At 46.2% G+C, this 12,919-nt stretch overlaps 1 protein-coding gene across 10 annotated transcripts in view; it reads left to right on the top strand.

Annotated features, from left to right (window-relative positions):
• The window catches only part of fat1a (FAT atypical cadherin 1a), a 75,632-nt gene that overhangs the window by 14,430 nt on the left and 48,283 nt on the right, over window positions 1-12,919 (top strand). For all 10 annotated transcript variants that reach the window (XR_006032494.1, XR_006032500.1, XM_042095434.1 and 7 more), the window contains exon 3: window positions 5,217-5,531. Coding sequence is in view for 8 of the 10 variants with exons in the window: in XM_042095434.1 (XP_041951368.1) it covers window positions 5,217-5,531 (315 nt within the window). In the remaining 2 variants the exon portion in view is untranslated. The remainder of the gene's footprint in view (window positions 1-5,216; window positions 5,532-12,919) is intronic.

Raw genomic sequence — 12,919 nt, forward strand, 5'->3', positions numbered from 1 at the left:
GCCCAGCATTGCCTCTGAAACCTGCCGACCTCCAGCCTTTCTTCCTACACTGTGCAATCTCAGGTTATATTAAATTAACCCAGCCAGAGCATGGGCCTGCTGAGGTCAGATGGAAAGGCTTGAAAAGAAAGTTTAGTGTGGCAGAAGCTGGGGACGGCGGAAGACCAGAGTAACAGTATGAAACATAGTGCCGTTTCTTGTGCCGTCGGTGCCTATTACAGACACGCTATTTTCATTGCCAGAAAAAAAGATGATATTGACTCATTTTTGGAAGCAGAGTTGCTGCCGTAGGAAAATGAGAACAGGGGGATAAACAGGATTTTGCGAATCGTAATCCTCTTTTGACAACCGGTAATCTTTTTGGCTTTCTAATTTGTTTCAATTGCCAGCTTTTAATATGCGTACAATATGCAGTCTCTCAAACTGAAGCTTTGCCATGGCGCGGCGACATCCTCCATGCGTGTTTGTGAGACAGCGTGTGTGTGTGTGTGTGTGTGTGTGTGTGTGTGTGTGAGTGTGAGTGTGGGTGGCTGGGGGAGGGATGCTGGATGTGTGAGTGAAAGATACCTCTGGCACTACTTTTCTCACTAGATGTGTGCAAATGAGGCTGTGCGTGTGTGTCTGTGCATGTAATTTCTCTGTGTGCGGTTTTGCCTTCCTCTCCCATTGTTTGGCCTAATACCAGCGTGCCATGGCGAGGCTGCTCGGTGGGGAGGTGGGTGCAGTGCAGTTAACTGCTAACCCCGTCACCCTCTGATTGCCCTCGCCGAGAAGATAGGAGTGCAGGGCGGAGGTTCCCTGCTGTGAGCTAAAATGGTGCCCTGGCACAGTCCATCATGTAAGCTCCTGATGCACTCACTCACTCTTATTATGGAGGAGGCATATGGGGCCCTCCCAAGCCTTTTTCTTCTTTTTCACTGTTATGGCCTCTCATTCTGTCCTTTCTCTCGCTCGCCACACTCTCTCTGTCCCCTCACTCCGTCCCAGCCTTTCTAACATTCATTGTCTCTGTCCCCTCACTCCGTCCCAGCCTTTCTCACATTCATTGTCTCTGTCCCTCTCACTCTTATCAGCCCTCTGTCTCTCTGCCTTTCCCACCATCACTCTGTGTCTCTTACAGTTACTCCATTTTCCCAGCTTCTCCCTACTCTGCTGAGCACTATGTAGTTTACAGTGGGCCATTTCCCCTCTGTCTCCTTGTGGATTATTCCAAAATTCAATCAAATCACTTTCTGAAGTTCGGTTAGTCACTAGTTGAAGTCACTTGTCATCAGTGGTGGTAGTAAGAACAACTGATGTTATGTTGGCTATACCAGTAAACACAGACAAATGCACACGTGCATGAGAAGTCTGTCATGTCGTCTAGGTGGTAGTAACTCACAATAGAGTGGTGAATCTGGGGACGGAGGCCTGTGAAAAATCTAGCCTGGGGGTGAAAGATGAACAGACAAAGCAAACAGAGAGTGGAAGGCAGACAGGTATTTTTTTTCTTCCAACTCCCCAAGGGTGGATTTTGTAGCTTCCGCCGTCAGTGCTGTTTTACAGGTGTGGCCAAATACCTGGAGTGTCTTTTATGTACAGAGTGAATCAGATAGGTGCTGTACCTCATGCCAAACTCCAAACCAACAGGAAGGCTGTGATTCATTTTATGAGATGTTAGTCAGTTTCTAGTTTATCTTTCTTTTAAGTTGATGATTAATAATTAAAACCTCTTGATTCGCTTGGCAAACCTGTTTTTGTAAAACTTCTGAAATGTAGGCCAAAGCATTTGGATTAGGAAGACAACTTAAGAGCCAATTCTAAATTAATTCTATGAAGATTTAGAGAATGCAAAAAATAAAGGTCTAAAATATCCCTTTGAATCTAGTTTTCACTTTGACAGTGTAGTGTTTATTTCTGTTGAACTGTGATTTGAATTTCTGTGTTGTGTTTCAGCTGACTAAAGCCATTTCTACTCAAGGGTAGTGACAAATGAGGACAGTTGTTATTTTATGACTCAGAGGTGAAGATATGACTTCTTTGTTTTTTTGCTCTGACTATTGAGTGAAGCAGTGAACTGCTTTAGAGACAGATAGATAGAAATTGGGAGAAGATGATAAATGGCTGAGGGATAAGGAGAGGGAGAGAGAGGCACCCCCAGGCAACCCCAGTCAAACGGATGGGCACTCAAACGTGGGTATAGGCTTGGCACAGGTTTCTCTCTTTTTCTCTCTCTTGGCTCTTTGACCACTATTTTTCTGTCACTCTCTCTATCCATTCTGCTCTCATTTCTTTATGCGCCCCTTATACCATTATTCACTCATCACTCATTCTCCCTCTCCCTCTATATATCTTCTTTATGCACCCCTTATACCCTTTATACCCTTATTCACTCATCACTCATTCTCCCTCTATATCTCTGTATGTGACTTTCTCACTCACTGAATCCTTTGCCTCTCTGTCTTTGCCATTCTTTCCCTAAAAAAAAATGGCCTCCTACGGTCACATTCTCCCACTGCTGATCCAGTGCTCCTGCACTCATCCTCTCCCTTCCTTCCTTCATCTCTCCATCCCTCTCTGCAGGCTCTGCCCTTTCCACTCCTCTCTCACGCTGTCTCCCTTAGTGTGCAGCCCTCTCCATCTCCTCCGCTCCCCTCTGCACTCCCATCTGCCTCTCCTTCTCTCGCCTGCCTCCCACTCACCCGCCCTTCCTCTCTTTCTCTCTCTCTTTCTCTCTCTCTCTCTCTCTCTCTCTCTCTCTCTCTCTCTCTCGCTCTTTCTCTCTCACTTGTCTCTTGACTTTCTCTTCATCCTCCTCACTTGCCTATTCATTCATTCTTGTCCTCCGTCCAAATTAATGTACCATATAGACACGCACTCACTCACATAGTGGCTTACTGCTCTCCACTAGTTAGATCAGCACTCACATTTTTTATTTATGCATCACATTTGCAATTCCCCGCTCTGTGCTTCTATCCCCGGCATCTCCCACTGCAGCTTGAGCACGACTTTAGCCAGTCAATCCATGCGAAGACTTTGCCTTGGACAAGCACATTTGGTAGTCTACCAACCTTTTCTGGGACTCCCTCCACCCCTGCGCACACACATGCACGCAGACAGACAAACAAAAAAGAACAGTAGATTATAGTGCTCAAGAAAGATCCCGTAGTGTGTTTTGTTGTTCCATCACCCATCCTTTTCCCACCCGTCTATTGACTTGTATTTTTTTTAACATCAACAGTATCATGGTGAAGATGTATTTTGTATTAACCATTCTATAGCTCCCCAATTCCCTTGCCTAGAGGAAATGTGTCTTAAGTAGGCTATCCGTTTTTCTAGGGCTTGCCAGTCCACCTATTAAGAGTCAGCAGCTAGCTTCAGTTGGCCATAATGATGAGCAATGACTGAGGAGAGAAGTCAAATACATGGAGAAGCTGGTGAGAAGCAGTGGAGAGATGGGGAGAACAGTGTGGGCTGTGGAAGTGAGACATCACTGATGGCTCTTTTTGACGTGGAGTTCCCCGGAGGCCTGTTCTTGGCCCCCGAGTCTGTTACAAACCCACAGTGCGAGTCATTGAGTTACGAAGCAGAGGCCAGAGGTGTGTGTGTGGGGGTGGGGCTGTTTCAGAGGGTACTTATAAAACTAGGGGTGCACCGATATAATTATGTTCAAACTGAGTACGAGTACATGTATTTATATTTGTGTACTTGCCAATACCGAGTATGGATGGATGTTATTTGTAACAAAAAAACTACAAAAAACTATTAGCTAGCATAAAAATGCAATGAATTTGTTTTTGGACCGGTTTTATTTTTTTCTTTGATGGTCTATTTTTGCAAGATGAGATTGAATCATTTGGTATCCTCATTGGAATTGCAGTCATTTTATCACAGCCTACCATCAATGACGGACAGAAATCATAATAGGCCTATCTGTGGGCTTTTTCAGAGGGCACTTAAAAATTATTTAAAAAAAGACTCTAGGAGGTTGCCTAGGATTGTTCCAGAAGAGTATGGGATAGGCCTTATCTGTGGTGAGTGATACAGTGGGTGGAAACGAAGGCTCCGGTTATCCAGGTCGCCATAAACTTTGGACAGGGAGTGCCTGCACGGCTCTGTCTTTACTGCGAAGCCAACACACCCACGCCTTTCTGAGGGCAAATCAATGAGCTCATTACTTTATTATATGACTGACAATAACTGTAATGAGGAAGTTTTGAGAAAATGAAACCGTTTATGACCCCATATCAGTTTTTTTTTTTTAAGTTTATGCATCATTCAAACATACAGCGACTCTATTGACTGTTGATCCTCACCCTTCACGGGAAGTTCAGTGAACAAACATTTGATCTCACGACTCTTGGCACAGCAACATTTTAATGAGAAGTTTTTCCCCCTCCCTTCAAAAACAAAGAGTCCAGTCAGTGTGTGCGTGTCGTGAGGGGAAAATTAACAGCCCATATTGTGGCCTGGTGTTTGCTCAGCGATCTCTAGCACCGCTCCTCAAGTCATCGATATGTGTCCGTGAGGCAATGGCAGCTGATCTGTGAAGGCCTGTTTGTTTGCTCAGCTGAAAACTAAACTGAGCAGACTGGTAGTAATGTCTCTACCCCCTCCCCCCTCTCTCTATTTCTACCCCTCCTCTCTCGCTCTCTCTTTCTGTCTCTACTTGCCCCTTTTACACCACCACTTTGTGATGCATGTCTCACGCCCTGGCATAACCTGAGATGACTCAGGGCCAGTCGAGATGACTTCATTTAAAATTTTAAATCACAACACTGTGGCCAGAAGCTATGCTTTGTATTGTTACAAAGTAGATTTACCCAGCTAAAAGTCGACTGCTTCAAGTGCAAATGCAAAATGAATGGGTCATACTTGGGTTCGGAGAGACAGTGCCCATGTGTGTTCATGCCATGGAAGGCTAAATGTAAAAGATCAGTCATTTCTCATCAAAGCACCTGTTTGGGTAACATGTGGGTTTCATCATGAGGCAGTTTAATGAACACTGCATGGAGATTTTGTTCTCGGACAATTCTCAGAACTCCAGAACTGTCAGGACACAAAAATTGCATTTCCCTGTGCTTTAAGGAGAAAGGTTAGGATGAGAAAACACATGTGTAAATACAAATGTCTTCATAGGTTCATGTTTTGTGTGGTTTCTATCCACACATATGTTACCCAGAAACATACAGTATTGCACATGAACTCACTCAGACTCTTTTTCTTCTCACTCTCAGGTGTCATCCGCACCCAGGAGCTCCTGGATCACGAGACCACACCGCACTACTGGCTGACCGTGTACGCCACCGACCGTGGTGTGGTCCCGCTCTCGTCCTTCGTGGAGGTCTACGTGGAGGTGCAGGACGTCAATGACAACGCGCCGCAGACCACTGAGCCTGTCTACTACCCCACCGTGATGGAAAACTCGCCCAAGGATGTGTCCATCATCCAGATTGAGGCCTTTGACCCAGACATGCGCTCCAGCGACAAGCTGTCCTACCGCATCACCAGTGGCAACCCGCAAGGCTTCTTTGCCATCAACCCCAAGACAGGTAAGGATGGCAGAATGGATGTTGATATTGTGAAGAGTTGGTTGGCTTCCTTTTACTAGAAAGCATTTACCTGGCCTGTCAAAGCTACTTGCTTACAATATGCTGCTCTGTGACCCCAATGCAAGGCAGACCACCTGATTACATTGGTTATTCTTTTTCTTCATTCAGTGAAGGGCTTTTGTAGTCCTGTTAGCCCTAACACCAACACATTCCAAAGGAACCCATCTGAAGCTCTGCTAGCGTTCAGTTCTTCCCATCCTCGTCAGTCTGGGTCGACCGCAATCTCTTATCCGAATCTGTTTATCTGCTTGTGCCAGATTGCAGGCCATTAATAGAGAATGAAGGGGCGAGTTTACGGGGCCGTCTTTTACACTCCGGTGCGGACAGTCAAACCGGGTTACTGGCTGTGTGTGTAAAAAGAAGCGGGGCAGATAGAGTGGATGTTAAACGTGCCCTCCGAAGACTGCAGGAGACACGCTGAGCTGGCGCTCTCATCTAAGGAAACGGTGCGCGTCCCAACTGTGAGTTTTAGGTTGGGGGGGGGGGGGGGTAAAAAACGGAAAACTAGAACTCAGCGGTGCTTGAGTGTAAGACACTACAGGAATCCAGTGCCTGTCTCTCCCCCTTTCTCTGTCTCGCTCCTTCTCTCTCACTCTTTGCCGAGGGAACACTGTACACACATGCCGCTCTCTAAATGGACCCTCACTGAATATTTCATGTCGCATTTTCGTTGTCGTTTTTTTGGCCTTCTTTCTTCCTTTCTCTCAGTGGAGGAACCTTATGGCGTTTCAGTGTTAGACAAGTGAAAACGGCTGTGGAAAGGTGCCAACAGAGGCATTTGTGCTCGCCCGAGAGACGTTGAAGACGTGGAGACGTTAGCTGCCCAGCCGTACTGTACCTCTCCCCCCCCCTACATCTTAGCTGCTCTGCACTCTTTGTGCTTGTTGTATCAACTTACCATACATTCTTTTGCCTTGTGTTTTTTTTTTTCTTTCATTTGTGTTTTTTTTAGAAACCCATGTTTTGAGTCTTGCCCTGAGATTACAAGAATGCTTATTTTCCATTCCAAAAATGCAGTCTCTTTTCTAGTGCAGTGCTCGTAGCTGTAGGTTTTCCTTGGTATCCCCAGGCAACGTAACGCCTCACAACCAACATGCTTTTAGGTGAGCGGAGCGCTGCTCTCATCGCAATCACTCCTCGTGCACTGGTGTGTGTGGTCTGCGCTCTCATCAACAAAAACGACAGTTATTTTCTGCTAGCAGCGACCCCGACGCCAGCTCTCAGACCAAATAAGGGTTGGTTGTGTAATGACTGCTCCACAGCTGGCGGCTGTCCAGTGCAGGAGGGAAAGAGAGAGAGTCCAAAGGAGAGGGGGAAATAACAGGGGGATTGGTTAACGGCGCTTGTTTAGCATTAACTGTAAAGCTGGACAGCGGCGGAAGGCCTGGTTAATGACGTGGCGAGTGGCTGACTGGATCCGTTTGGGCCAGACAGTAAATCTCAGTTGTGAGCAATAAAGAGGTGAAAGGACACACATGCACACACGCAGAACAGAACACAACGTCTGAACCCCAGCCCGGCACAGGCATGAGGGAAACAATGTACACACTCACACAAAGACTACATTTCACATTGTGAGTACTTGTGAATCAGAACAAGCATCACAGCACAACACTTGAAACTCTAGTTTCTTGTAGATGCAGACTATTCACGTTTAACCAGATGAAAGGAATAATGAAAAAGATGAATTCAGAAAGTAATTGCTTTTCGTTTAGTTTTGGAGAGGGTCAGCTAAAAATCCATCAAGGCATGAATCAATATTTGACCTGAAAATCAATTGAAGGTGACCTCAGTGATTTTCACTTAACCCTGAGATTCTGGGATTCTCTCATCTAATTAAGTGAAACCTGCACTGATTACAAACAAGCTCTCTGAGCAATCCGACCACCAGTGGAGCACAGTGGGAAAAATGCTAGTGGGTGTTCTGACCCTTCCATCATGGAGAGATAGATTTTCTTTGCCCTTTAACATGCCGCAATATGGATCTTGGTGTTTGGACATGTGTGCTGTTAGTCCTTCAGAAGTGAGCTCCTCAGATCAGATGGATAGCCTGTCTGTGCCCCTTGCATTAAGTACAGAAAAAAGAAAATGTGCAGCACAGAAAGGGTAAACATTTCCTCTCCAAGGGGATAATGTTTATGTAGGAAACCTGAGGTTTGGTTTTTTAAGGGGGCTAAGATGAGGTTTATGTTCCGATGGAGATCCATTTTGGAGTGAGAGAGAGGGGTAGGAGAGACTGCGTGTTGTATGATGGTGTGGGTAAGTGTGTGTGCAGGGAGAGAAAGAGAGAGAGAATGTTAGAGCAGAAGGAGTGTGTGTGTGTGTGTGTGTGTGTGTGTGTGTGTGTGATTGTGTGTGTGTGTGTGTGTGTGCATGTGTGTGAAATTAAGTCATGCATATCAAAGCTTAAAACTTTCATCAGTGAATAGCAGAGCATCGGAGCTGTCAGACCCAGCAGAGCAGCTCGGGCTCAGAACTAAGCGCGGCACCTGTCCCCACCTACCCGCACTCGTGTGGATGTGCACGGCCTGGAGTCACTGCCCAGTAACAGAAGGACCGCCACAAACAAAAAAATAAATAAATAAATAAACTGATAAGGCTAAACGTGTCTTTCAGGCCAGAAGGTCTATAAGCACACAAAAGCACTGTTTGATGCTCAAAGGGAGAAGTTGCTTTGGTGGGGGGGCTTAGTGAAAATATTCCTACAACATAAACACACACAAACACACAATCAAATGTTAAAAGTACAACTACAACAAATTGCAATTTGCCTGTTTTTGATTGTACACATCAAAAACCGACTGCAAAATAAAGCAGAGTTTTTTGCCACATTGACAAAACGGTAAAAAGCACTAAAGCAACAGAGCCAGCAGGCGAGATGATGAGTGAGAGAGAGAGAGAGAGAAACCAGCAGATAGAAAGAGAAAAGAGACTGGGAGAAAATGGGTGTATTTTCTGGTGTGTATAGCGAGTAAAGGCTCTTTGACGATGTGTGATGGATAGCAAACCTCACATGAAGGACCTGTCGCTTCTCTGGCGGTCGGGGGTCATTTACCCCTCCCCACGCGCACACACACAAACTCATACGCATACACAACCTCCGACTCCCCCTACCCCTACCCCTACCCCACCCCACCCTCGCGCCTCAGCTCAGCTCGGTAAACCCCAGGATGAAAGGCTTTCATTCCTTTTTTTATTCTGCCGAGTAAACAAGTCCTGCTGTTCTCCCTCCGTCTGGCTTTGGTCTTTCATTAAAGTGCAAGGGCAGCTCTCTCTTTTTCCCGGTCTGTCTATCGCTCCCTATCCCTCCTTTTTTTATTTTCTTCCTCCCTTCCTTCCAACTTCTATTATTCATTTTTTGTCTTTTTCTCATCCACCTACTGCACCTAGACATTATGAGATTCATATTGATAGTGGCAGTATAGCTCTCCTCTTTTCTTTTCAGTCTCTCTCTCTCTCTCTCTCTCTCTCTGTCTTTGTTGAGGGTTAACTGAGTGCTGTAGCAGGGCAGCTCAGAGCAAAAGTCTGGGCCGGCCACCAGAGTCAGACTGACCTTAATCTCCTCCCCCTGATTGTGTGCGTGAGTGTGTGTCGGTGTGTGAGTGTGGCAGTGTAATAGTAGGTGTGCGTGGGTTTTTGTGTGTGGTCTGTGTGGGAGAGTGATGGTTAGGGTGTGTACTGTAGGAAAATGTGTGTGTGTGTGTGTGTGTGTGAGTGTGTGTGTGTGTGTGTTTGTATGTGTTTTCACAGGCTAATGTTAGGTATTTGCCTGTTTCTGTGCATGTCTGGTTGTGTGTGTTGCCCATGTCAGCACACTTGGTATGGTTGGTAATAGTAGGTTTACATGTGTGTTTATGACATCTTTTGTGTGTATCAGCTTGGTTGTGGAGGTGGACAATGTGAAATGGTGAGTTGTGTGTGTGTGTGTTAGCCATGGGATATGTAGTGCATTTTTGCTGTCATGTAATCCTGTAGTGTGCGGTCAGTCAGTCAGATCCACGTGAATGTTTGGTCTCTGACCTGCTGTGTTGAAAACCCACCCACAGCCAAGGACAACGTGGATCAGGTTTATAGCACCACATTCCTCAGTTCCTCCTCTCTCTCTTTCTTTCTTTCTTTCTCTCCTTTTCCCTTTGCCTCTCTCTATCATTGCCTCTCTATATCATCATTGTTCCTGTTTTTTTACTACACCCAACCCTGAATGCAAACAGACTCTCCCTCTGCCTCTCCTTTCTCTCTCCCTCTCTCTCTCTCCCCCTCTCCCTCTCTCTCTCTCTCCTCTCCCCTCTCTCTCTCCCCTCCCTTTCCTCACCCTCTCTCTCTCTCTCTTTTCATCCCTCCATCTCTCTGTGCCCAGGGTGTCCTTTTCCTCCAGCCCCTGTGCGCAGCTCTCTCTGCCTCTGCACCTTTGCCCCCTGAGTGAGCTGTGTGGGTGTACAGTCACAGATGCCATCCCTGCACCTTTGCTTTTCACTGAGAAGTCTGCTTGCCTTAAAAACTGCTAAAACAGCTTTTTTGTCTTTTCTTTGGAAACTTCTGTGGGTTTAATACTGTATATTTGAAGCCTGTTTGTGATGTGTCTCCACCCATATGCCCTCTCACTGAAAATATCATGAGGGACTGGTAACAGACGGTAATGGAGGGTGATGAGGATGATGATGATAATGATGATGGCCAAGACTCTGTGGCCAAGCTGTGAATCGCAGCAGGAATGTTTTGATGGTTTTGGGTGAGGTCTTTAACGTTGTTCTTTTTTTTTAGTTGTAGTGTTTTGCAAAGGTTATTTACACACACAAGTTCGAATTTTTGGATAAAACATTCACTCGAAATCACCCTAGTAATTAAATACATGTGTTCTCATTAGTCTTGACACACCGAGAACAAAATTGTTGCGATGAAAAATAAATTTGAGAAATTTCGTCCTCTTGTGTCCTTCGGACTTGGTGTGAAAGGGCCTCAGGTCATAAGTGTTTCAGTGCAGCAAGAGCCTCTTTGGTGTCTCCTATCATTGTGTTGCGTACGTTTCTACCCTTTCAGTCATCTTCAAGAGGAGTCTACTCGGAAGAATAAGATAAAGTTAAAGAATGGAAACAGCCTCATTGAGATATTTGTTGTAACTGCTTTGTATGAGACTCAACTGAACTACTAGCCTATTCTAACAAGAGGTTGGAGTGATTTCTGCTGATCCTCTACCTTATTTAAAAAGATTAAAGATGTAATTTTTTAGTGCTTTGCTTTTTTTGCAAAGCAAAGCAAAGCACTAAAAGAAAGCATCATTCCGAAGGTTTAAAAGCTCCACAGTTGAATGTGATATTTGTTTTACTCTAGTAGGTTTTAATATGGGTGCTTGTTAAATGCATTAATGATTAAAAAAAAGCCTCTCTGAGTGGAGCAGCAGCAGCAGTGCTCAGAGGGCACAGCCCTTGTGCTGAATGTGAAAGATGAACTCATGTGATTATTTTATGTCTATTCAAGGGGAGGACTCCCCAACCCCCACCCCACCCCTACCCTGTCCCACTGTGCCTGGCATGCACAGACAGTCATTGTGGGGGGAATTTAAAAGGAAAATCTCTGTAATGCGTTTGCAAGCAGGGATTCTTCTGACAGGGTTTTTTTTTTTCAAATGCATAGTTAATCCCTGGAGTTGCATGAAAAGCCGTTGTTATGGGAGGGCGGGGGGTGGGGGGTGTGTGGTGGTCATAGCCGGTGGGGTCTTTGCAGTAAATCATCTACTCACTGGATCTGGTATCAGCTTTCAACAACGTCTCCTCTGTTGAGAGAAACAGCGAGAGGGAGAGGGGGGGGGGGGGGGGGGGGGGAGAGCGAGCGAGAGAGCAATAGAGAGAGAGAGAGAGGATAAAGAAGAAAAACATTGTCAGCCGTACTTTTGAAAAGGCTCAGGTCTGGGAGCAAAGGGAAGCCAGTTAGGAAATGGATACTACCTCCAACAACTTCCAGCCATTTCCTGGGATTTTTTTTGGTTCTTTTGTTGTATGGGAGTGGGGAATGGGTGGGGGAGGTGTGATAGGTGAGCTGTTGGCAGCACACACCGAAGATTATGAAGAGAAGAAAAATGTAGAGAGAAGGGAGGGATGAAGGGAGGGGCCGATAGAGTGAGAGAATGTGCATGAGGCAGAGTTATAGAGATCCGGAGAGGAGAAATAAAGCCTTCTTGTCTTTGTCCCCCAGGCACGTCTGAGTGATGGTTGAACACTTGGAATGGCTGAGCAGCTCAGATGTTGTTGGGAGGAGGGGTGGTTATTAGGGTGGCTGTGGGCACACCTGTTGTTCCTAGCCTGGCCTGGACTTCTCCTTTCAGCCAATGGACAAATCCTTAATGCAGAGTGCTCGCCATTTTGCCCCTGCAAATGCACTCTGCAGCTTTAGACATTGAAGAATATCATACATTTTAAAGCCGGATGATCCACATGGGATGCTGTTACTTTTTTAGCCTGCTTGGTCTCCCTTGTTATACACACACTCCTCCGCCTCTCTCTCTCTAAATGGATGGCCCAGACTGGGCAGAGAGGAGCGCTGATGGGAAGACCGTGGCGAAAAAGCCCCAGCTGGTAATCTCCAGCTCACCACAGCATCCAATTACTCCCCCAGTCAAACGGGCATTCCCTGCAGAACGCCACGCACTCACAAGAAAACAGGCATCTGCACAGACGGACTGCATCGCCCCTGAGAGCCTCTCAAGGCGCGATTGGAGGGCGCTGAAGTTTTAGTAATGAGATGCCTGATGGAATTTTTTATCTCAAACAGGGCGATGGCATCAACAACGCTCAGCTTGCGTCGGCGAAGAAGACGGATTGCGTTCATATGTGTAGCAAACTGAAATGACATGTAAATTCACCTTGTTAATAATTCAGAGTCCACTGGCGTCATACCATGTGTTTCCGGAATCCCTATTTGTTGCTCATTTTGTCTGCCTGATGAGTTCAGAGACCTGTCCCTTCTTCCCTCTGGCACATCTCCACTGGGGCCACCCGATTGGCTGTGGCGGCCTCAGTGGGCGGGCCCGCTTGCTCAAACTTGTATTTGTTTGTATTTCCTCCTATGAATATCTATTTGATGAGCTCTATTGAGCACCTAGTAGGAGGCTAATGGGATGGGGGGGATAAGGGGAATGGAGTGGGTGCGGTGCGGTGGGGGCAACGATGCCTCCTCCTCTCACCCACGGGCCCTTTCAGAGCAGAGAATAGCATTTGAAATTGTGCCAAGAAGCAGAGAGCCAAGGCCACCATTTCCATCCTCAAGTGGTTGCACAGTCTGTCTCTTATTCGTTCATTTGCACTCCCTTGCTCTCTCTCTCTCTCTCTCTCTCT

The sequence above is a fragment of the Alosa sapidissima genome, chromosome 1 (genome assembly GCF_018492685.1).
Source record: "Alosa sapidissima isolate fAloSap1 chromosome 1, fAloSap1.pri, whole genome shotgun sequence".
Taxonomy (NCBI): domain Eukaryota; kingdom Metazoa; phylum Chordata; class Actinopteri; order Clupeiformes; family Clupeidae; genus Alosa; species Alosa sapidissima.